We start from the raw sequence: 25,923 nt of genomic DNA, 5'->3' as shown, positions 1-25,923 counted from the left end.
GTCTCTCCTTCACTTCATCTCTCTCCCCCTTCTCCCTAAATCCCCAAGGTTACAGTATATTAGCTGTTTTGGTGAACCCCTCCCACATCTGAACTGGCTGACACAGAGGGCACAGCATGATCATAGGTGAGCTCTCTCTATCCATCTGTCACTCGTCTGCAGGTATGTTTTGTTGTGAGAGAGGAAGCCAGTCCCGTCATCATCACCTCACCGCTCTTAAGATAACCCTTGGGCCATCTGAGGGCCCAAGGCTGGTTAGGAGACACCGCAATTGTGATGAACGGAGAGAATTTTAGGGTAGCACTGTAAAGCTGTCTGCCGCTGTTCTTCCCTCTTTCCCTTTCTGTCTTCTACACCTCTCTCCCCACCTCGGAGCAGTAGTGGTAAACACTGTTGAAGTGTATAATTGTAATACATACATGCAGACACAGCATCATTCAAATAATGGAGTTTGATACACCTGGTATTGGATATGACTGAAAAATAATGTCTCAGAGATTCATACCTGAACCACACCTTTATTTGCCAAGGTAGAGTACATGATCAGCGAATATATTCAATGTACAGGCTACAATGTGGGAATCTCATGCGTGGTAATATCTCCAGTACATTTGTATATAGGACTTGCATCCTTGGCACAATAAAGATATTATATTCTACTCTATCTATATGCAACAGTATAGCTTCCGTCCCTCTCATTCCCCCTACCTGGGCTCAAACCAGGGACCCTCTGCACACAGACAACAGCCACCTTCGGAAGCATCGCTCCACAAAAGCCATGGCTCTTGCAGAGCAAGAGGAACAACTACTTCAATGTCTCAGAGCGAGTGACGTCACCAATAGAAACACTATTAGCGCGCACCCCGCTAACTAGCTAGCCATTTCACATCGATTACACATAGGCTTCATTAATGCCAGACTTGATACAACAACTATGATAGCTGAGGTTCATAGATTGGTATGAATATTAGTTCAGAATCTAACATTTTAGCTCCATACACAGATCGGCTACATACTGTAGCTAGCTACACATCCATAGGCATACAGTTATTTTTAATCCTCCACCACATAATAAGCAAGTAAATAGTTAGCTATATTACTCCATCTGCATTGCAAGGCATGCTTACACAATTGTACATTCAATTTGCAGTAAATGCTTTAGCAAACTAGATTCTTTACATCCACTGTTTCACAAGACGACAGTCTGGTTTGCTGGTTTTCTCAGGAGTCCCTAAAACATTAAACAACACAAATTACAAATGTATTATCCTAACATTAGCTAGCTGGCTAATGTTAACTAGTCAGATAACTTGCTAAATAGCAATTTTCGTAAATTAACTTTTTGTTAATAACATATGCATAAACATTTGTCTCTATATTAACTAACATATTCCTCTCAGTTGTACATGTTTTGCTTGACTCGTTATGACGTTATAACAACTTACATTTGGTTCCAAATCAGTGGTGATGGTTTATATGATAAACATTACTTAATAATAAGATGAGAAATCAGTGCATTTTTCTCTTACAACATATTTACTTGCTAGCTAGAAAAAATCTGTAAAGCCATTTTTCTCAGCGTCACTGTTAATGGTAATGTGAAGAACAACATGAACTGCACCAAAGTCAAATTAGGATATAGCATTAGGCCAATGAGACATTGTCTAAGTTCTAAAATTCTCTGGTAGAATGCCCTCGTTTTATTTCTTCACACTCACAACTGTAAGCTATTTTCTGTAATTAGCTCACCATTAACTATTGTTGCGAGTTTATTTTCCTTTAATAACAAATACAAATTAGCTAAAGTTAAGACATTGTCAGCTTTATGTTATGGTCCAAAAAAAAAGTGGGGTTCTAGCTAACAAGCTAGAATCTAACCAAAACATTGTTTCGAGAGTTGGTTTTAGTTGATTGGTTTGTTAGATTGACTTACACAAAATACATTTTTACAGTAATGGATTTATTCGTGTTAAAATACACCAGTTATGATATGTTGGACTAACAACCCTGATCATTTTTGTGTTTATACTTTTTCATCAAGACAACGACAAGTTGGATGTCGGACGACACTAGAATGTTCATAATGTCACTGCAACAACTGTCTACAGACATGTCGATAGACATATTATAAACCAGCCTTTAATCTTGAAATCTTTGGTTGTTTAGTACACTACCGTACTTACTCTGTATAGCACATGGCCTCACATGTGAATCCTTGAAGTGATGAGTGGGCATAAGGCTTAAGTGTGTGACGATTATGAATGTGTGTAGACAAAGAAGAGCTCTCCAGTAGGTGCACTTGTAAGGACCGACACTGGAGTAGAGAAGCAGGTACAGGGAGTCAAACATTTAATTGGAACAGACATGGAACAAGACAGGAACAGCGCTAGCACACGGGTATACAAGGACATATGACAATCAATTTTGAAGCTGGGAACGGAGAGATATAGGGGAGGTAATGACAGAGGTGATTGAGTCCAGGTGAGTGCAATAATCGCTGGTGCGCGTTATGGGGGAAGGCAGGTGTGCGTAATGATGCTGGCAGGAGTGTGTAACGCTGGGGAGCCTGGCGTCCTCGAGCACCAGGGGGAGAAGAGCGGGAGCAAGCGTGACATTACCCAGACATTCAAGGGCCATTTTCTCAAAAGTGGGTTAACAAATTTCTCAACTTTCAAAGCAGAATTACTTTCCCATTGTTCCTCAACTGTAGTGTATGATATACCATTTTGTAGATCTGACTGTACTTTTATACAATGTAAAAAACACAACTTCAAATTTTGCTGCCTAAAACAGAATAGAGCCGGTTGGTCACATTTGATCTCATATGATATGGAAGATAGCCTGAGTGCCAGTCTGTTTGTGCCATTATGCCAACTCCTTGTCACTCATTGTCATGACAAAAAGCATGGTTTGACAATGGCAGCAATGGAGTTGACAAAAGCAAAAAAACAGATCTGGGACCAGGCTAGAGGGAACCTAAAAATGACAAGAATTGTAAATGCTGGTCAGTTGGTTGTTCAGAGCTGGCAATGTTCGCTAAATAGCCAGTACGTCATCTATTACAATTAAGTCCTGAGCTCTGTTAAAAAGACAAACAGCCACCACATTACCACAACCTCTTCCTTCCCAAACTATTGGCTGCCACTGGTTAAGTGCAGACACATTGTTCCAATTCGAGGGACATAACCCCAAGTCTTAAGTCTTAAATTGCTAAAATCAAAGGTCTAATTATTGTCTTTAGTGACAGTGTTGGAGAGTAGTGATATGTACTGTAGTTCAACTAGTAATGTAATCACATTTTTGAAGTAGCTTGGTGGTAGTTGAACGTAATTCAAATCTAGGTAGTGTTTTCAGTGGTTAATAACTTTTTTTGACATGTAGAGGTGTAGCTAACTACGGGAACTACACACTGCTTTTTTTGTTAAAAGAAAATACAATATGGGGGAAGTAAGCAATAAATTACTTTCTATTTTTGCATCAGACCTGCCTAATTTTAACTTGAAACATATCGTTTGTGTTTAATAGGACAAATGACACATTCTGATAACATTTTACCCTAAAGCGATCTGTCTTGCAATTTGTAGTCTGACATTTCAGATTTACATGATCATTTTTCAAGTGGTTTGGATGTAGTGAGCACTCAGGACCTGGTCTTCATAAAGGATCTCTCTGTACTAAGCTCCGTTCACCTTTCCTTCAAGCCTGACTAGTCTCTGCCAGTCCCTGTTGCTGAAAAACATCCCCACAGCATAATGCTGCCACCACTATGCTTCACTGTAGGAATGGTGCCAGGTTTCCTCCAGACGTGAAGCTTGAACGGAGAAAAGTACAGAGAGATCCTTGATGAAAACCTACTCCAGAGCACTCAGGACCTCAGACAAGGGCGAAGGTTCACTTTCCAACAGGACAATGACCTAAGCACACAGACAAGACAACGTAGGAGTGGCTTCGGGACTCTGAATGTCTCTGAGTGGCCCAGCCAGAGCCCGGACTTGAACCTGATCGAAAAAAAGCTGTGCAGCAACCTGACAGAGATTGAGAGGATCTGCAGAGAAGAATGGGGTAAATTCCCCAAATACAGGTGTGCCAAGTGTTGCTTTAGCAATATGCTTAGGGTCATTGTCCTACTGGAGTCTCAAATCTCTGGAAGACTGAAACAGGTTTCCCTCACAAATGCCCCTGTATTTAGCACAATCAATCATTCCTTCAATTCTGACCGGTTTCCCAGTCCCTGCTTATGAAAAACATCCCCAAGGCATGATGCTGCCACCACCACGCTTCACTGTGGGGATGGTATTCTCAGGGTGATGAGAGGTGTTCGGTTTGCGCCAGACATAGCATTTTCCTTGATGGCCAAAAAGCTTAATTTTAGCCTCATCTGACCAGAGTACCTTCTTCCATATGTTTTGGGAGTCTCCCACATGCGTTTTGGCGAACACTAAAACATGTTTTCTTATTCTTTTCTGGCCACTCTTCCGTAAATCCCAGCAGAGTGTAAGGCTTAAACTGGTCCTATGGACAGAGCTTTGCAGCTTTTTCAGGGTTATCTTTTGTATCTTTGTTGCCTCTCTGATTAATGCCCTCCTTTCCTGGTCTGTGAGTTTTGGCCCTCTCTTGGCAGGTTTATTGTGGTGCCATATTCTTTCCATTTTTTAATAATGGATTTAAAAATGGTGCTCCGTGGAATGTTCAAAGTTTTGGATATTTTTTATAACCCAACCCTTATCTGTACTTCTCCACAACTTGACCTGTTTGGAGAGCTCCTTGGTCTTCATAGTGTCGCTTGCTTGGTGGTGCCCCTTGCTTAGTGGTGTTGTTGCAGACTCTGGCCTTCCAGAACAGTTGTATATATAATGAGATCATGTGACAGAACATGTGACTCTTAGTTTGCACACAGGTGGACTTTATTTAACTAATTATGTGAATTCTGAAGGTAATTGGTTGCACCAGATCTTATTTAGGGGCTTCATAGCATAGGAAAGCAACTTTTCCGTTTTTTATTTATTTTTGATAACAAGTAATTTTTTCAATTTCACTTCACCAATTTTGTGTATGTCCATGAAATCCAAATAAAAATATATTTAAATTACAGGTTGTCATGCAAAAAAAAATAGGAAAAATGGCAAGGGGGGTGAATACTTTTGCAAGGCACTGTATGGAGTCATGTAGTAACTAAAAAAAGTGTTAAACATTAAAAATATTATTTTGGGGGGGATTCTTCAAAGTAGCCACCCTTTGCCTTGAGAGCTTTGCAGACTCCTGACATTAAAATAAGGATCTAACCTAATAAAATGTGGAAAAAAGTCAAGGGGTCTGAATACTTTCCGAAGGCTCTGTACTTCCATTCATTTTTTCAACTGGTACCCGTGGACCTTCAAATGGGTCTTCTGAGGACTGTGGGCATCCTAGAGCAAAACAACCAACATGTATGCGTTCGTGAGAGTCTCGCGAGAGTCTATTTGTGTGTAGCTCAAAATGTTCGGGCGCTACAGACAGAAGTTGGCAGATTGGCTGTACCGACTCAGACAGAGTCCTAAGATACATGTGGGGGTCGTAGAGCAAATGTGTTCGTGAGAGTCTCATCTTTCCATAGAGGGGTCATAATAGTTTGTAGGCCAAACCGTTCGGATGCTACATACGATTTTGTGAGAAGATTGAAGGTTCCCTTCTATTAGAAGCACCTGATGCAGGCTGGGTGAAATTAAATTAGGGCTTATCACAAACTTGGGTCCGCATGCCAGGGAGGACTAATTTAATTGCAGAGGCAGACGACCTGGTGGGAGCAGAGGTTAATAAGTAGATAGCTGCCAGTCATAAGGCAGAGTTGGTTTAGAGCAGTGAACAGGGTCACTAAACAGAAAACATGCTCCACTTCCTTAAAACATTTAAAATTCAGAGCATCTGTGTATAACACTGAGGCTACATTCCACATAATTAAGTCATAATTAAATATTGCTTGCTAATATGGACAAATGCAAAGACAAATCCAACATGTTGGAATAAAATGAAAGGAGAGTGGTTCATCTCAACGTGGAAAATATTAGTAATTTCTAGTGTGAATGAAACCATAAATACGGGAGTACCTGGGATCTCTCTCTACAGAAGCGTTTTCCAAACTCGGGTCCTTGGGACCCTAAGGGGTGCAGGTTTATTTTTTTTGCACTAGCAATACACAGCTGATTCAAATAATTAAAGCTTGATGATGAGTTGATTATTTAAATCAGTTGTATAGTCCTTGGACAAAAACCATAACATGCAAACCTTGGGTTCCCCAGGACCGAGTTTGGGAAATGCTGCTCTATAGAAAAAGAAAGTCCAGATTCCACATGGGAAATAAACAGACAGCCTTCATAAGTCAAAGCCAGTGGCAGAACAATTGAAAAACAGGCTACAGTAATGCTTTTATGAGAAATAGAATCTACCATTGCAATTAGGCCCAACTTAAAGACCAAAGGTGGTAGAGAACCAGTCAGTGTGGGTCTGTGAAGTTCACATCTGCTCGAAAACTTTTGGATAATAAAAAAGTATTGGGTTTTTATTTTCCTATTATTTCCTAGTATCATTGTTACCAGTCATTGCATTAAACAGTGACAAATACAATGAAATACATACAGTACATGAAAATGCTTAGATGTGAAGTTCACAAGATGAGGACAGGAAGAGGCGACGATGCCCAATGAATCAAACATGCAGGTAAACCACTGCAGACACCAATCCAGGCACATCTAAGCTGTAGCTAAATGCAAACCCGTCTCCATTTAGCAGCCAACAACACTATTAGTCTCACACACAGAGTGTATCTCAGTGAAATCGTTCATTTGGATGAATATCAAGGCACTTTATGCCCTTGAAAAGTCCACTCAACATGGGAAAAACACGAGACAAAACACAAAAACAGTTGTATGACTCACACTGTAAATGAGATGCTGAATACAGTAGCATACACAATAAAATTGATCAAATGAAATTGCCTTCCATTGCATTCTCTTCACTATTTTGAGACCACATATTACCAAAAGGAATCAACAAAATGCCCAAGATGCACTTTTCATAAGCTGGCATGAAACACAATGTAAAGATATAAAGCACAATGCCATAGCCTACCATTGCATTCATTGAATGCAATGAGCTAACCTTAGAACTTTTTTGGGTTAGGGAGCAGTATTCTGAAGTTCGGATGATTGAGGTTCCCATGTAAACTGCCTGTTACTCAGGCCCAGAAGCTAGGATATGCATAGAATTTGTAGTATTGGATGGAAAACACTCTGAAGTTTCTAAAACTGTTAAAATAATGTAATGTATGTAAGTAAAACAGAACTGATATTGCAGGCAAAAACCCAATGAGAATCTATCCTGAATTATTTGAGGTGACCATCATTTAAAATGCCGGTCTATGGGAAAATCAAAGGAATTACCTCCCAGATTGCAGTTCCTTGGGCTTCCACCAGATTCCAAAAGTCTTTAAAAACAGTTTCAGGCTTGTTTTTTGAAAAATAAGTTAGCATTTGTAGTTTTTCTAGGTGGTTCTCATTTTGACTGTAGTGTTTTGTCGCGCGTGGATGAGGGCCTGCACTTCGTTATTTATCTCCAGTAATGAACATACTATTCTCCGTCTTAAATTTGATCATTTATTTACATATTAGGGTACCTGAGGATTGATTAGAAACGTTGTTTGACTTGTTTGGACAAAGTTTATTGATAACTTTTGGGATTCCTTTGTATGCATTTTGGATGAGTGGAACAGGTGGATTACTGAATCAAGCGAGCAAACTAAACTGACTTTTTTGAGATATAAAGAAGGACTTTATTGAACAAAACAACCATTTGTTATGTAGCTGGGACCCTTGGGATTGCAAACAGAGGAAGATCTTCAAAGGTAAGTGATTTATTTTATCACTATTTCTGACTTTTGTGACTCCTCTGCTGGTCTGGAAAATGTTTTTAATGCTTTTGTGTGTGGGGTGCTGTCCTCAGATAATCGCATGGTATGCTATCGCCGTAAAGGATTTTTGAAATCTGACAAAGCGGCTGGGTTAACACGAAGTTAAGGTTTTAAATGATGTAAGACACTTGTATTTTCATGAATGTTTAATATTACGATATTTGTATTTTGAATTTTGCGCTCTGCAATTTCACCGGATGTTGTCGAGATGGGGAGCTGGCGCCCCACCTTTCCCAAAGTTAACCAAATGTTAAATTCTGAACAAAGGGGTTTGACAAAGAAAACAAATAGGCAAGCACATGCTTACAGCAATCAATTAATTCCCATCACAAAACAGTGTAAGCTGTGTAAAAAAAATAATGATTTTAATAGGGGCATGTTCTTGTTGTTTCAGCTTTAAGATTTCCATGGAAACAAAGGGCCTACATAAGGAGAGGAACTTCCCTTAATTTTCTCCTGGCAGTGAAACAGGAGCACGCGCGCACACAGATCTTAAGTTATGTCCTAGATGCTGGAGACACAACCAATGTAATTACTGCTGCAAATTTGTAATTAGTAACAAAACAGACTATATAAAAGTAGATACTGTAATACACTCATATTGCCATGAGCTCAAAACTGTACAACTGCAGTTGAACATGCTGGCATTTATACCTCAGTTTAACCAAGCAGTGTCTGAAAGGAGTAACTGTTAGCCCCCTGGACCATTTGCCAGAATGGCCAAGTGGTCCCAGCAGTGCTCTATCTCAGGGTCAGTCTGGTACAGACCCCATTGGTGTTCTCCAGGGCCCTATGAGGACACACACACCACACACACACACACACACACACACACACACACACACACACACACACACACACACACACACACACACACACACACACACACACACACACACACACACACACACACACAAGCAGAGACACACACGCACAGACACACACACGCAAGCACACACACGCAAGCACACACACATGCTCACGTACAAACACAACCACGCACACACACACACACACACACACACAATACATCCTTTCACTGTTAGCAGTGGAAACAGATCTACTAGGACAGCAGGGTAGTATGTTACACCAGCTATTCGATAGCGGTGCGAACACCATTTCATCGAGTCGCCAAGTGACAGTTCAGTCATTCAGTCAGGGTGATGTTACAGATGATTGCTGCTATATTCAGAGTGGCGCATTGTTATTTCAGATGTACTCTCCTATCTGCGATTGACAGCAGGAGGGGAATTTCTCAGCTTGATTTCTCAGCTCAATGCCATCTAGAATTTGAAGCAGAAGTAGGATCATCATCAATGCTCTTTCAAACACCTTCACAATTCACTTCAACATCCTTTGTTCTGCTGGCAGCTCATTTAAGGAACACTGTCACGGTGACAGTAGGAGACATAAGACATAAGAATAAGAATGCATAAGAATGCAACAACAACCAAGTATTATGTAACAGAGGACAGCACAGATATAGTCTTCAAACACATCCTGGTTGGACAACTTAAGACATTTCCACATTTCAAAAACCTTTTCAAATTTAGATCAAACAAACAATTAATCCCAGACAATTCTACAGACACAGGAGTGTTCTGACATCAGCACAAACTGCCTACACCATGTCAACAGACGCCTTCACCACACACTGCATGCTCCCATCAAATCAAAAGGAATCCAACGGTCCAACTCACCTAAAAGCATGCTTGCACTATGTAGTGTGATCGTGAATACGCCTGAGTGCATCCATGCAACTCCCCTCCTGGTCCACTTTGGCATTCTGCTGTCACTGCTAGCTCTACTGTGAGGACAGGGGAACACACGCTGGAGCGCGGTGGGGGGAGGAGGTGGCCAAGACATCAGAAAAAACATTGTAGACCTCCACAAGTCTGGTTCATCTTTGGGAGCAATTTCCAAACGCCTGAAGGTACCACGTTCATCTGTACAAACAATAGTACACAGGTATAAACACCATGGGACCATGCAGCCGTCACACCGCTCAGGAAGGAGACGCGTTCTGTCTCCTAGAGATGAACCTACTTTGGTGCGAAAAGTGCAAATCAATCCCAGAGCAACAGCAAAGGACCTTGTGAAGATGCTGGAGTAAACAGGTACAAAAGTATCTATATCCACAGTAAAACAAGTTCTATATCGACATGACCTGAAAGGCCACTCAGCAAGAAAGAAGCCACTGCTCCAAAACCACCATAAAAAAGCCAGACTAAGGTTTGCAACTACACATGGGGACAAAGATCGTACTTTTTGGAGAAATGTCCTCTGGTCTGATGATAGAAAAATAGAACTGTTTGGCCATAATGACCATCGTTATGTTTGGAGGAAAAAGGGGGAGGCTTGCAAGCCGAAGAACACCATCCCAACTGTGAAACAAGGGTGTGGCAGCATCATGTTGTGGGGTGCTTTGCTGCAAGAGGGAGTGGTGAACGTCACAAAATAGATGGCATCATGAGGCTGGAAATGTATGTGGATATATTGAAGCAACCACAAGCAAACTTAAAAAGTTGTGGCAAAATGGCTTAACTTCTTGGTGACGGGGCAGTATTTTCACATCCGGATTAAATGCATGCCCAAATTCAACTGCCTGCTACTCATCCCCAGAATATAAGATATGCATAGTATTAGTATATTTAGATCGAAAACACTCTGAAGTTTCTAAAACTGTTTGAATCATGTCTGCGAGTATAACAGAACCTATTTAGCAGGCGAAACCCAGAGGACAAACCATTCAGATTTATTTATTTTTTGTCACTTTTCAATGGGTTTTCATTGGGAATCCAGATTTTTAAGGGACCTTCTTGCAGTTCCTACCGCTTCCACTGGATGCCACCAGTCATTAGAAATTGGTTGAGGTTTTTCCTTTGTGTAATGAAGAAGTAGCCCTGTTCAGAACGAGGGTCACTTGTAGTGTACTGTTAGATAGAGGCGCGTGACCAGAAAGATAGTTCCAGTTTGTTTTCCTCCGGTATTGAACACAGATCATCAGGTCATCAATGTTATGATTATTTGCGTAGAAAAATAGCTAAAGTTGTATTACAAAAGTAGTTTGAATTGTTTTGGCAAAGTTTACAGGTTACTTTTGAGATATTTTGTAGTCACGTTGCGCAAGTTGGAACTGGTGTTTTTCTGGATCAAACGCGCCAAATAAATAGACATTTTGGATATATATCGACGGAATTCATCGAACAAAAAGGACCATTTGTGATGTTTATGGGACATATTGGAGTGCCAACAAAAGAAGCTCGTCAAAGGTAAGGCATGAATTATATTTGTATTTCTGCGTTCGCTCTGGATAAGAGCGTATGCTAAATGACTTAAATGTAAATGTAAATGTAAATGTGTCGTGCCTGCAGGGTTGAAAGATGCTTTTCTCTCTTTATTTACGGAGGTGCTATCCTCAGATAGTAGCATCATTTGCATTCGCCGAAAAGCCTTTTTGAAATCTGTCATGTTGGCTGGATTCACAACAAGTGTAGCTTTAATTTGCTATCTTGCATGTGTGATTTAATGAAAGTTTGATTTTTATAGTAATTTATTTGAATTTGGCGCTCTGCATTTTCCCTGGCTTTTGGTCAGGTGGGAAAACACTCTGAAGTTTCTAAAACTGTTTGAATCATGTCTGTGAGTATAACAGAACCTATTTAGCAGGCGAAACCCCTAGGACAAACCATTCACATCTCTTTTTTTTTGTTGTCACTCTTTTCAATGAGTTTTCATTGGGAATCCATATGTTCCACATATCCCAGAGAGGTTAAAGACAAAAAAATCAAGGTATTGGAGTGGCCATCACAAAGCCCTGACCTCAATCCAATATAAAATGTGTGGGCAGAACTGAAAAAGCGTGTGCGAGGAACGAGGCCTACAAACCTGACTCAGTTACACCAGCTCTGTCAGGAGGAATAGGCCAAAATTCAGCTTGTGGAAGGCTACCCGAAACGTTTGACCCAAGTTAAAAAATTTAAAGGCAATGCTACCAAATACTAATTGCGTGTATGTAAACTTCAAACCCACTGGGAATGTGGTGAAAGAAATAAAAGTTGAAATAAATAATTCTCTCTCCTGTTATTGACATTTCATATTCTTAAAATAAGGTGGTGATCCTAACTAAGCTACGACAGAACATTCTTAGATTAAATGTTAGGAATTGTGAAAAACTGAGTTTAAATGTATTTGGCTAAGGTGTATGTCAACTTCCGACTTCAACTGGGAGTCCTCAGACTGTCTTATAAAGGGAAACTTGAGTGGCAATTATAATAAACCACACTATTTTCAACCCTAAAATCCATATGGTTCCCTGTGGATTCCTGACAGCAGTATTTAAAGAAGAATATCAAAGCTGTAGTGGCGTTTACCTCAAATTGAAGTCTGTTTCTCGCCCCCCCCCCCTTGGTAAGAGCATAAATCCTTAATTTTGCAGAAAATAGGAAAAAGTGGGTTCACATTAAGAATATTGTATATTGTATGATATCACACCATTCAGTTTATTCTCTAAGGACTTTCTTGCACAATAACAATTCGGTACGAGACAGAAACGTCAGGACTAGAATACACGATTGGTGAACACCAAGCCAGAAGCACAATGATGCCTTTGAAGTAGCAAACAAGAAAGTCAAATATGTGTACAGAGACAAAGTGCTCAGTGCTGCTGTTGGAATCCTGAATCCCCTTTGAAATGAATCTCATATTTAAATTTAACATCTCTCTTTAGAGAGAAGAGCCCATGGCTGCAAAAAGGAGAGACACATACAGATTGAATTCTCTGTTATCAGAAATAAGTTTACCTGAGGATTTTTCAAGGGATAGTTCACCGTGTGTGAATTTGTAGCATGTACTGCTTTTGACTTTCAACTTCCTTTCTGAAAAATGTTTTGAACATGTAGCAATGTTAGTGGAAATGGATTGAATCAGCCTGCGGTGCATTGAAAAGTATGAGGAACGAGAGGTGGAAGGGGAAGCATAACATGAGAAACAAACGTGAAATTAAATACAATTATATCATCCTATTGGTAAATCAGAAATAAGCTAATACGTGACCTTTAACCTGCTAAGCAACTCCATTCTCCAGTTTGTAGTGGTCATACAATGCTGTTTGTCCTTTATTTCAAACAGATCTGGTTTTCCTTCACAAGCAACTCCTCAAATGTCAGATTTTCACAAAAGGCCCCATACAAATGTGTAGGTTATATACTCTCTCACACAAACAGCAGGCTTATATATTTTGAATGGTTGGTCATATTGGAGAACCTATGTCATGTGTGGCATAAATGCTATCCTGTGTAACCCAACCCAGCCTGTAACTCCACCATCGTAATGCCATGGGTAAACCACAGCGATGACAGCAGCTGTCTTTGCTCTCCCAAGGTCCCAAACATAAAACGTGGCCAAGGACAACTCCTTTCTTGTCTTCTGTAAAACTAGGTATGTGTCACACCTTGATCTGTTTCACCTGTCTTTGTGCTTTTCGCCACCCCACTCCAGGTGTCGCCCATCTTCCTCATTATCCCAAGTGTATTTATATCCGTGTTCTCTGTTTGTCTGTTGCCAGTATGTCTGGTCTTGTCAAGCTTACCAGCGTGTTTTCTGTGCTCCCGTTTTCCTAGCCCTCCCGGTTTTGACCAGTTCTGCCTGCCTTGACACTGAGCTTGCCTGCCTGACCATTCAGCCTGCCTTGACCTCGAGCCTGCCTACCCCCACTGTACCTTTTGGACTCTGACCTGGTTTATGAACTTCTGCCTGTACCCGACCTGCCCATTGTATTTCAATAAATACCATCTGCCTCCTGGTTTCGCCCTGGATGCATTATAGGTATGTGTCTCAATTAGCAACCTATTACCTAAACTACTTTTGACCAGAGTCCAATGGGCCCTGGTTAAAATAGAAGTGCACTAAATAGGGAATATGGTGTCATGTGGGGGTCAATGAAACCCCTGACTTAGACATCTTGAATTGAAGCATATACAAGCACCTCTTATTTATTCACACCATCATACCATTAACCAGAGCTGAAGCCTTATGCTACAGAACCCATATGCTCTCTACACCATATCCAGTATTGTCTTAGTAAAGATGTTCTGAGGCTAACATAATGCTGTCCTGTCTCCTTACCAATACAAAAGCTTAAGTATTCCCCTTAACACAACTTGAGTGATGCTGTGTGTAGACTAAGCTACTAGACTTAAGTAACAGAGCTCCCAGTGAAATTCAACCGTGTCATGATCTATAATTGTATCTCCCAGTGATAATGGCCTTTCATCCCAAACAGCTGACACACTCATCAATCACAGTTCTTACACTCCAGCTTTAATTTCCACAATGTTCACAACATCATTAACATTGAGTAGAACGGGACAGACCTTCCAGATAATCTTTGTGCTGAAATACCCTTTCAGCATTGGTGGGGGTGCTGTATGTGTGACAGTGTGAATGAGGCAATGATGTCATCGCTCTCCAACTGTCACTGTCATTTGAGCTGACGGAACATACTATGGAAAGAGGTTGGTAAAAGTGCAGTTTTGCTTTGCTTCATACAGTGCCAGATGAGAATAGACCAAAGGAAAGACAAAACAGGCAGACAACCAGGCAGGCAGACAGGTTGACAGGTAGACAGACAGGTAGACAGGTAGACCAACAATAGGTGTGCTGTGCAGTGCAACAAAACCCAAACCACACAAAAAGTCAGGATTTATCAAACAAAGGAATGTGGTTGGGCCAATGCTAACAAACAACCAAATTGAAGGCATTTTTACAATGCTGTGTGTTTTGACCTATAGTGCTGTATAATTACAAATTCAAAGAGTAACAAGTCCACCATTCCAATATTTTTATTGGCACCATTCACAACATAATAATACCCTCAATGTCTCAGTCTGACCAGTCTGAGGTGGGAACTTCTGAAAGCTTCAAGCTCTTGAAATAAACATCAAATATATGTACCGTTTATCAATGCAGTGTTTAGCAAGCTTGGGATTTGAATAATGCCAGTAATTGGGTGGGAGCCTTCTGAAACTTTCATTGGGTTCTTCTTGATCTCGGGATCTAGTGCCTAGGATTTGGCATTTTGTGTGTGTGTCCCAAAATGCACCTTATTCCAATACAGTGTGCTTCTTCAAATGGCACACTATTCCCTACATAGCGCACTACTTTTGTCATTTTATGCGGGAAAAAAAGGGGCTAATCCTTACATTTTAAAAGTCGAAGCCGTTGGGGGGGGGGGGGGGGGGGGTTCCCAAACTGACATATTGGAATGTTTTAAGGTGGTCACACTATGGATCATTGAACTATTTGATTTGGAATTTTAGGACCCCTTTAGGGATAATTCTTTGGGGATAATATATTGAATTTGGACATTACTACTATAGCCCAGAGAAACACACTGAATAACACATTCATAAATGGCAAAACATACAGAAATAAATACATATACACCGTACCGGTCCAAAGTTTGGTCACACCTACTCAATTGAACCTACTTTTTCTATTTTTAACCTACACCTACTTCATTTTAACTATTTGCTACACCATAGAGTAATAGTGAAGACATCAAAACTATGAAGTAACACATGGAATGATGTCGTAACCAAAAAAAGTGTTAACCTCTTGAAACTAGGGGGCACTATTTTTATGTTTGAAAAAATAACATTCCCAAAGTAAAATGGCCTATTTCTCAGGACCAGATGCTAGCATATGCATATTATTGACAGATTAGGATAGAACACACTCTAAAGTTTCCAAAACTGTCAAATTAGTGTCTGTGCGTATAACAGAACTGATATTGCAGGCGAAACCCTGAGGAAAATCCAATCAGAAAGTGCCTCTTATTTTGAAACCCTTCTGTTCCTATGCATGCCTATCCTCCATTTAAAGGGATATCAACCATATTCCTTTTTCTCTGGCTTCCCTAAGGTGTCAGTCTTTAGACATAGTTTCAGGCTTTTATTTTGAAAAATGAGCGTGAAAGATCACATTGCGTAAGTGGATAGGTGGGAGCTCTCAGAGTGAGTTTTTGCGCTACAGAGTAAAGCCGCCATTGTTCCTCCCGCTGTTATTGAAAAACCTACACACTCTGTTGATATATTATCGAATATATATTTTAAAAACTACCTGAGGAATGATTATAAAAAACGTTTGACATGTTTCTGTGGACATTATGAAGACTATTTGGAATTTCCGTCTGCGTTGTCGTGACCGCTCTTTCCTGTGGATTTCTGAACATAACGCGACAAACAAACGTCGGTATTTTGGGTATAAAAATAATTTTTATGGAACAAAGGGAACATTTGTTGTGCAACTGGGAGTCTCGTGAGTGAAAACATCCGAAGATCAAAAGGTAAATGGTTAATTTAATTGCTTTTCTGATTTTCGTGACCAAGCTTCCTGAGCTAAGTGTACATAATGCTATGCTAGGCTATTGATAAACTTACACAAACGCTTGGATTGCTTTCGCATAATTTCAAAATCTGAGACGACAGGTGGATTAACAAAAAGCTAAGCTGTGTTTTGCAATATTGCACTTGTGTTTTCATGAATACGAATACTTTTTAGTAATATTATTTGACTGTTGCGCTAAGCTATTTCAGCAGTTGCTAACCCCAAGGGCTCTCTATGGTCAGGGCATGACAGAACCCCCCCCCCCCCCCCCAAAGGTGTGGACGCCGACCGCAAAACTGAAGGGTTAGGGTGGGCAATTAGCGTTGGTGGCGGCTCCGGAGCAGAGAAAGGCGCCGGCCATGGTGCGGGACTGGACGCCGTGCCTGGACTGGGCACCCAGCGCAGAGGATGGCTCCGGCCGTTGACCGGTGGCTCCGGACCGTTGACCGGTGGCTCCGGACCGTTGACCGTCGCTGGAGGCTCCGGACCGTTGACCGGTGGCTCCGGACCGTTGACCGGTGGCTCCGGACCGTTGACCGTCGCTGGAGGCTCCGGACCGTTGACCGGTGGCTCCGGACCGTTGACCGTTGACCGGAGGCTCCGGACCGTTGACGTCGCGGAGGCTCCGGGCCGTTGACCGTCGCTGGAGGCTCCGGGCCGTTGACCGTCGCTGGAGGTTCCGGGCCGCGGACAGTCGGTGGAGGTTCCGGGCCGTGAACAGTCGCTGGAGGTTTTGGTGGAGGCTCATTTCCTTAACCAGTACGGTTACCTTTATATGAGTCCCCTGACACTTGTGGGGGTCCGCAAAACTGAATAATCAAACTGAAACCGAACAGACCTAGAAAAGTACTAATTGCTCAGGACTAACTATAACCTTTCAGATAGCAGACACGCACATTTTCTATTGCCCATTAATTGTATTGGGCTTGAAACAGGCCTTACCGGACAGAGGTTGCTCTTCGGTTTCGTGATGAAGCCAAGGTGTGGTTGAATTTATTCTGCCACTGTGTATTCTTATTGTTTTGGCCTCAGGCCTATATATCACGGTTGCAAGGCATATAAACGAACCGGTTATAGAGCAAACAACACAATTATAACACCACATAGATTGTTAAATGGCTTTCCCCCCCCCCATTGATTTTACCCACGCACCGCTACTGGCAATACCAAAGCTACTATTTGATCTCTAAAGACATTCCTCACATTATTCATCTAATATTTGATCTTGGTACAACACTAAATCAGCAATGTGTCGGTTGTTAGAGTTGACTTGACTAAAAGTGATTAAATTGCATTGAACTCTCATATTAACGTGGAAAGACGCACAAATTTCCAAAAAGTACCCACTTCAGTTGTACTGAAATTGCAATCTGGGATTGGTTCATACAAATTTGGACTTTTAAAGTAATGATATATTGCCATTGATCCTTGCATCCATTGCTCCGTCTATGAATATGAGTGTATTATATTACATTTTTCCCGCCCCAACCACTTAGTTGTTCTCAGGGCTTAACATCACAGAAGAGACTTCAAAGATTCAATTAACCCTCCTGTTGTGTTTGTTTCATGTTAATTCATTCTGTGTTCCTTGTCCTAAATGACCACCCCATTACAGCTGATTATATAGCCATAATTATACATATTATCACCTAATGTTGTGTTAGATCTTTTTATCAACTTAGGTTCTTGGGAACATTACACGTTTTGAACTTCTATTTGTTATTAATTGACCTGAGCTCATACAACTCGTTTTTGAGTAAAAGAAAATGCATAATGTTTGGATTATTTTGACTATAACAAATACTCAGATGAAACATATTGTGATATTTATCACTTTGTGTCAAAGTTAATTAAGGACATTTGTTTTGAAACCATTTCAACATTTTAAATAGTGGCACAAAATAACATCGGTTGAGTTCCCGGTCAAAACTGACCGGTATGATTTTATAAGTAAAGAAAGGACATAGGCCCAAAACCACACTTGAAAACTTTACCATATTACAAAATGTATGTCTGAACGCACTAAAGAACAAAAGTAAAAAAATAACAGTATTACTAACAATAACAAACATTAAAATGTTCACAATCTGTCAATCAATGGTGGTAACATTTTGTGTGTTCTCATGCACATGTTGGAAAATGCGTGGTGGTTGTTGCATGTGCCTGGACTTGGGTTATAGATGAGTGGCAGGCTCTCCACCCACTTGTGCCAAACCTATCCGACTGCTGCCAGCTTGTCTGGTTGACGGCGGCCTGGTCATGCATCATGGTTGTCGAAGCGAATCACCATTGACAACACGGGTGAAATGTCTGAAATGACATAGTGGCACGACCAGACTCTGCATCCCATAAACTGGTGGTAGGTTGTTTCTTGACCTGTATACGCCAGCCAAAATCAAGAGACCCACGAATGCTTGAACATCTGTCTGGTCTACCTACTTCCAGTTGTCTTTGTAAATGTGTCTCCCCCTCCAAGTTGGTCATGTTGATCACTATAGTTTCAATTGACTGTAAGAAACAGTTCAAATCAGGATTTTATGTCATCAACCCGGGATATGGCGTATCTCGTTGGCCCTGGGGTCATCCTGATAACATCCTGACAGCCGACCTCTCCTCTCAGGTGGGGATGAAGACCAGGACAAATTCCCATTCTTTGACCCGGAGAGTAACAACAACCTCAGCAGGGCCCTCTTCCTCATCACTGGATTGTTCCACATCGGTCGTCTCTTGGTCTGGATCATATTCTGTGTTGTCTTCAACTTCTGACACTTCCTCCTCTAATGCATCTTCACTGTCAGTTTCCTGGCCTCTCTCCTCCTCACCAGTGTCATGATTAAAAGATATGATCAAGAACCTCACATAGGGTATATCGGTTGGTCATTGTGCTGCCACAGAATGAATTGTGAGCAAGGCCTCAAAAAAGCTTTATTTTCCAGAGCTGCGAGAAAAGTTAAAATGTTGTGATTGTTTGTGAGAATGCCAACAGGTGTGGTTCCCGTGGGGGAAAGATTCTATTTGGGAAAGGTTCCCGTAGGGGGTTGCTACGGAAGAGAAGAAGGGGAGTGAGGTGTGTGTGTGTGTGCTCAAACACACATGCATGTGGGGGTCTGGGAGAGGAAGTGTGTCCATCTGATGAATGGGCATGTTCCTGCACTCAATTTATACACTGGTCATTTTTGACCAGGAAAACCACAGGTGTACAAAAGTCAAATAAAAAACCCAAAATGTAATGAAAATCATCAAAATATATTTTGTGTGTTCGCATGCCTTGTGTACCTTTTTCAGAGAGAAACCTTGTAAAATCGGTCCAATTCGACCGGAACACAACGGGTGGGTTAACTCAGCAGAGAGACCAAATAAAAAGGATCCAGAGGAACTCACATGCACATGAAAATGCACATTTTTGTATTAATTTCAGCCAGCCAGTCTGAGGACAAACGTCTGAGAAACCATTTCACCATGCTTCCTCCAGACTATGAGCTGGTTATACTGTGGAGGAGCAGTGGACTGCGAGGCTAAAGCGTTACACCAACAGGGTCGTGTTCATTAGGCAAGAAACAGAAGAAAGTGGTCCGAAATAAAGGGAAATGGAGTGAAACAGGTAGGTACTACCTGGATTTGTCCAATAGAAATGTTAATTTTCCTTTTTCCCTTGCAAAATGCTAAAGACTTTTTTTGCTGCGTACCCTAATGAATGCAACCCAATATAAGGGAGCCTAGGGGCGAGTATTAAGCAGACTGACTCTACTTTTCAGCCCCCCCCCCATAAAAGTGACATGGTGTGAGAAGGCGATATGGAGCCCCCCCCCCTACCACCGTAAGGCTGATTTAAAGCTATTCTCCACATTAATACTGAGTCTATTGATCTACAGTAATTGAAGTACATAAGCTTGAAGAACATAATGTATAATGCTGGACATACATTCAAATCCAGACAACACCAATAAATACAATCAACAGGCATTAGAATTGACCAATATACTGGGTTCAGGGCAGCCTCACTCATTTCTGATGGCCCATGGTGAGACAGACAGGCAGACATACAGACAGGTAGGCAGACATAGATAGACGGTGTGATATTGACCTATTGAATGAGCTTTCTGCATAATGACAGAGGAAAAAACTCCAGACTCCATATAGCTCTTTCAGCAAACAAACACACACAGTCACGCATGCACAGACGCACAACCAAAGAAAATACACACACAGTCACAAACCCTCACACAGACAGACACACACAGTCATGATTGACTGTTACAGAATACAACAGCCCTTACTCTAGTATCAACAATCTATGGTCACAAGCTGTGTGCAAACACACACACACACCTTCTGATTCCCAAGTACATGAGTAGAGTACATACAGACACACTAATGGAAAACTGTCATTTATCTGGTAATTTGGGGTATTATCAACAGTAAAATAGTGTAAAAAGATTTACTGAAGCATACTGTAATCTATGATGCGTTGTGGGAAAGGTTTGTGTGCAGTAATTCCATCCCACAGAATACTGTCCTAGTAACGTGTTATTGTGCAAAACCATTTTGACCAACAGTGGGTGCATGGTATTGCTGTTTCTGGCACATTAACATATTTAAACAATGCTGCACCAATTGAACTGGTTTGTAGTAGTAGCGCCCCATGAAATGAAAATGTATAGGGGACAGATTGGAATGGCATCAAGTCTTAAACCTTGTTGAGCATTTTGACATGTCCTTTTGGTCAGTGTTGCCCTGTAGTCGCAGCCAATTTGAAAGCATTTGATAAGACCTCTAGAAGTGCAAGTGATTTAACATACCAAATATGAATTGATATGCTGTAATGTGTAAACACATTAGCTATCAACAAACCTGCTTGCACCAATCCCATGTAATTACAGTATAATACTGTGAAATACAAATCCCATCTGCCCTTAAAGAATTTAACTAATTCAATCATTCATTCTATACAATTACATTAGCATTTACTTTTTTTAAAACAGTATAATACAATCAATTCTACGGTATGTATTTTACTGTGTGTCATTACTCAGTAATTGCTTTGATACTGCATTTAGATTACAGTAGTTGTACTCCAATATGAAATACAGTAACTTACTTACCACTAGCTGCCTGTAAGTTACTGTCAAATTCACGACATCCTCTTTACAGTGTGCTATAAAGAGTTGTCCATAACTGTGTATTCAAAATACTGTAAGTCGCTCTGGATAAGAGCGTCTGCTAAATGACTTAAATGTAAATGTAAATGTACTATACATCATAAAAAAATACTTCTCAAATGTCAATACAAAAAGACAATAAATCAAAAAATCTGTTGGCATACTGTAACCTAACAGAGACACTGTATATCAAACACATATTCACTCAAAGCAAGGGAACAACTACTATGAAATCAATAAACTGAAAGAAATTTCAAAGTCATGCATTTGCTGTACTGTTACCAGCTTCGAATTCTGTCAAGCACATCACTACTGAAAACAATCAGCAACAACGGAACAGCGTCGCTCACCTCGGCTCAGTAGACTGGTCCACATATTCACACACACAACTCCTCCCTCCCAATGCTGAATAGAATCTGTGTCCTCCTATGTTAAAAGAGAGATCGAGAGAGAGAGAGGTGGGTGTGTGTGTGTGTGTGTGTGTGTGTGTGTGTGTGTGTGTGTGTGTGTGTGTGTGTGTGTGTGTGTGTGTGTGTGTGTGTGTGTGTGTGTGTGTGTGTGTGTGTGTGTGTGTGTGTGTGTGTGTGTGTGTGTGTGTGTGTGTGAGGGGGGGCAGAGAGAGACAGAGAGAAGGAGATTGAAGGAGAGAGAGGTGGACTAAGAAAGAGAGAGTAGGGGAAAAGGGAGAGGAACAGACAGAGAAAGAGAGAGCTGAGGGAGAGAGAGAAAGGGAGAGAGAGTGAGCGAGAGAAAGAAATGCTGCACTGTGTTGAGTGGTGAAGAACTAGTGCGCCTTGCCTCTGAGCCTTATCGTCAGTGTGACAACACACTTTAAGATCAGCACACCTCCGCAGCTCCCTAGACACTGGCTCATTTCCCCCTGAGCAAAACCCTTCACTCAGTGGGAAGAAAGAGAGAGTGACACGCGCACACACACACGCAAGCTGGCACGCACACGTGCACAGGCGCACACACACGCATGCACGTACACACAAACACAGATAAGCCATGCCACTAGAGATAACAAATGAGGTGAGGAGAGACTAGTTCACAGTGACACTTCTGAGTAAGTTGTAAATAAGTGTGTGTGTGTGTGTGTGTGTGTGTGTGTGTGTGTGTGTGTGTGTGTGTGTGTGTGTGTGTGTGTGTGTGTGTGTGTGTGTGTGTGTGTGTGTGTGTGTGTGTGTGTGTGTGTGTGAGAGAGTGTGTTTGACGTTCAGAACATGTTATAACATAACATTCCTCTCTATCTGACCAAGCAGCTAACAAGCCGATAGCCTGTCTACTCTTGTTAGTCTCTGTCATCTTTCTCACACATGTATGCACACACGGTTTAAAGTGAGAGAAATCAAATGACACACGTGCACGTAGTTTTGCGGGGCCACCCGCAAGGTGCGAGCAAGCGTGGTATGCCGGTGACACACACACATACGCATTTTTAAAGAGGAAGAAGACATCTCCATCAAATTTCAACTGACATATCCCTATCGGCATTTCCTTTTTAATCTCCGAACCTTTAGTGCCTGTGAGTCCCTATTAGTGGTTGCCAAGTTTAATCCCTGTATGAAGGAGTGGGAGGGCTGAGGTCTTCCTGGCGTCAGCAGGGCCTGGCACGGTCAAGGCATGGGATATATAAAGCAGGACTGGCACGGAGAGCCAGGCACACAGCACCAGGGAGCCTGGCCGTGGCCACAGTGTGATGGCATGGCCTGTGCCAAGAGACAAAGGGAGAGAGAGAGAGAAAGAGAGAGAGAACCTCCTGCCAAATGTATGACCATATTAGAGACACATATTTCCCTCAGATTACACAGACCCAAATAGAATTCGAAAACAAATCCAATTTTGATAAACTCCCATAACTATTGGGTCAAATACCACAGTGTGCAATCACAGCAGCAAGATTTGCGACCTGTTGCCACAAGAAAATGGTGACCAGTGAAGAACAAACACCATTGTAAATACAACCAATATTTATGTTTTAATACTTTAACACGTACTTTAACTATTTGCAACACTGTATACAGATATAATACGACATTTGAAATGTCTTTTGGAAATTTTGTGAGTGTAATGTTTACTGTTCATTTGTATTGCTTACTATCTATTTCACTTGCTTTGGCAATATAAACACGTTTCCCATGCCAAGAAAGTCCCTTAAATTGAAATTGAATAGAGAGAGAGAGTGAGAGAGGAGAGAGAGAGAGATGACGGACGAGAACTACAAACACTGAGCTCCCGACAGAGACAGAGCATGTGTTCTCACTGACACAGAGTGAGAGCCTCGACATGCGCCAAACGCCACAAATGTTCCACCTTCTGATATAGCAAACATATGTCTCAAGCCTTGGGGAAAAACATGAGGGATGTACTATGGCCGAAATAAAACAAAGCTTCTGAAAAGATCTTGGCTATGTAAAGCTCCTCAAATATACTGTGTGCTGCCAAGTCAATGGTGCTGGCCAGGAGTAATTCTGAGAATGATGAAATACAAGGACAGTAGCCATAGGGGGTGTCGCTGGTTCAAACAACTTTTTTCATGTGGGATATATTTCAACCTCTCTCTCATGTCAATCTACAAGAGCAGACAATAACGTGCTACTTAGAGTGTGAAAGTGACCTTGGCGTGTGAAAGCAATGCATGCACAGCAGTCCGCCACAACCCTCGACACTACACAATGCTACGCTATACTTGGGTACACTACACAACAAGCTAGTCCCAGTTCGTTCCCTATCACTTTACTTGGCCATAATCCTTGCAGGAAGAAATATGGTGGAAGCTTTACTACTACACTGCTTATACCTATCCAGACATGCTAACCACATTGAGGGGTTATAGGGAGCAATTTGGACCAGCTGTACTCCATACCCTGTCCTAATGAAAACGACCTTGTGTTCCGAGTGGAGTCTGTTGAGGCAGAGGGAGGAAGGAGCTTGGTGGACAGGAGCAACAGAAATGTCAGTCAAACATCTAGCTCTCTCAAGATCGTTCTCTAGAGGTCCTACTGGTCCCAAAGCCCAAATCAGTCTGTCCTCGCCCCTCTCCTCCCGCTTCCCTTCCCCCTAACCTGCCGTGTTGACCCTGCTCTGCTTCTGTTGACAGGAGGCAGTTTGACAGTGCCTGAATACCAAATCACCGGCACTGGATGCCACTCACACCAAAATTAGATCACTTTTCACGTGCATTATTTCTCTAACCTAAACAGAAGTTGTCCTTAATGGAAAGTAAATAGAGAGATCCCACACCACAGCCCGGAATGCTGCACTGCTCTTGCCGTCATCTGTGTGTGTGTGTGTGTGTGTGTGTGTGTGTGTGTGTGTGTGTGTGTGTGTGTGTGTGTGTGTGTGTGTGTGTGTGTGTGTGTGTGTGTGTGTGTGTGTGTGTGTGTGTGTGTGTGTGTGTGTGTGTGTGTGTGTGTGTGTGTGTGTGTGTGTGTGTGTGTGTGTGTGTGTGTGTGTGTGTGTGTGCACACAAGAGTGTGTGTGTCTGAGTGAGTGCCAATGTCCTCTGTGCAATCTGTCCCAATAGCATCTTGATGCTCCCCAATGACGTGTCAGCAGTTTCCCTGACCTAGCTAGCAGCTCATTTCTCCATTGACCGTGCCAAGTACAGAAACAAATAAAGCCTGTCTGATTGCCCTCACTGGTGAGTAAATCAATTAAAGGTTGCGTTCCAAATGGCACCCTATTCCCCAAAATCATGCAATGCTTCAATTATCACCAAGAGGGGGCCAACTTGGCATCTTGCCAATGTCTGCTTTCATGCTCGAAGGGCGATTTCAAATTGTGTCCGTTACAATTGTAAATAAAGAGGCGAACAAATGACTTTGAATTATACAGTACCAGTACCATGTGATTGCAACACTGTTTGGGAAGTGCAATTGGGGAATAATGAATTAGTCACTGATTAGTCACTGGTGCGATTCAGAAAGTCTTTTCGATGACTATATCAGAAGAGAAGGACAAAACACTGCGGAAACACTCTCCTCAGGGACAGGCAGAGGGATGTGTTTGTGCGTGTGTTTGTTCGTTTTTTTAGTCATCAATGTTGGGAGATGTATAGACGAGCATATACGCATGCACACACACACACACACACACACGTTTTGTTGACATTGAGTGTGAGGTTACTTTCCTGACACCACACTCCGAGGCCCCTCACCTCCTCCCTGTAGGCCGTCTCGTCGTTGTTGGTAATCAAGATCCCATTACATGATTATATTTACAGCATGGCCCAAGAGACACAACACATTCATTAATTAATAAAGTAATTGACTTTCCAAACAGTTATGCTCCCAGCCTAGGTTTGATAAGGTCATTGTTTCTGTCATACTAATCTCGAGGTGATGCAAATCGACTATGGGTGAAAATGTGCTTTGTTGCTCATGACTCTTTTACATTTTACTTGTACAATAGCTTCAGAGCTCAGGAACCTAC

The 25,923-nt window shown here is 41.7% G+C and overlaps 1 protein-coding gene across 4 annotated transcripts in view; it reads right to left on the bottom strand.

The window, feature by feature from the left end:
• Positions 1 to 25,923, bottom strand: part of LOC124008367 (zinc finger protein 385B-like) — a 146,544-nt gene that overhangs the window by 73,285 nt on the left and 47,336 nt on the right. The window contains exon 1 of one of the 4 annotated variants that reach the window (XM_046319595.1): positions 21,840 to 22,027. The exons of 2 other annotated variants lie outside the window; for them this stretch is intronic. In XM_046319595.1, the coding sequence (XP_046175551.1) occupies positions 21,840 to 21,864 (25 nt within the window). In that variant the 5' untranslated portion in view covers positions 21,865 to 22,027. Of the gene's footprint in view, positions 1 to 9,642; positions 9,749 to 21,839; positions 22,028 to 25,923 lie in introns of those variants that run through there. One more of the 4 variants, XM_046319594.1, reaches the window with a different exon arrangement.

Source organism: Oncorhynchus gorbuscha, linkage group LG21 (genome assembly GCF_021184085.1).
Source record: "Oncorhynchus gorbuscha isolate QuinsamMale2020 ecotype Even-year linkage group LG21, OgorEven_v1.0, whole genome shotgun sequence".
Taxonomy (NCBI): Eukaryota; Metazoa; Chordata; class Actinopteri; order Salmoniformes; family Salmonidae; genus Oncorhynchus; species Oncorhynchus gorbuscha.
The sequence above is the reverse complement of the archived record's forward strand: the minus strand, read 5'-3'. Positions and strand labels throughout refer to the sequence as shown.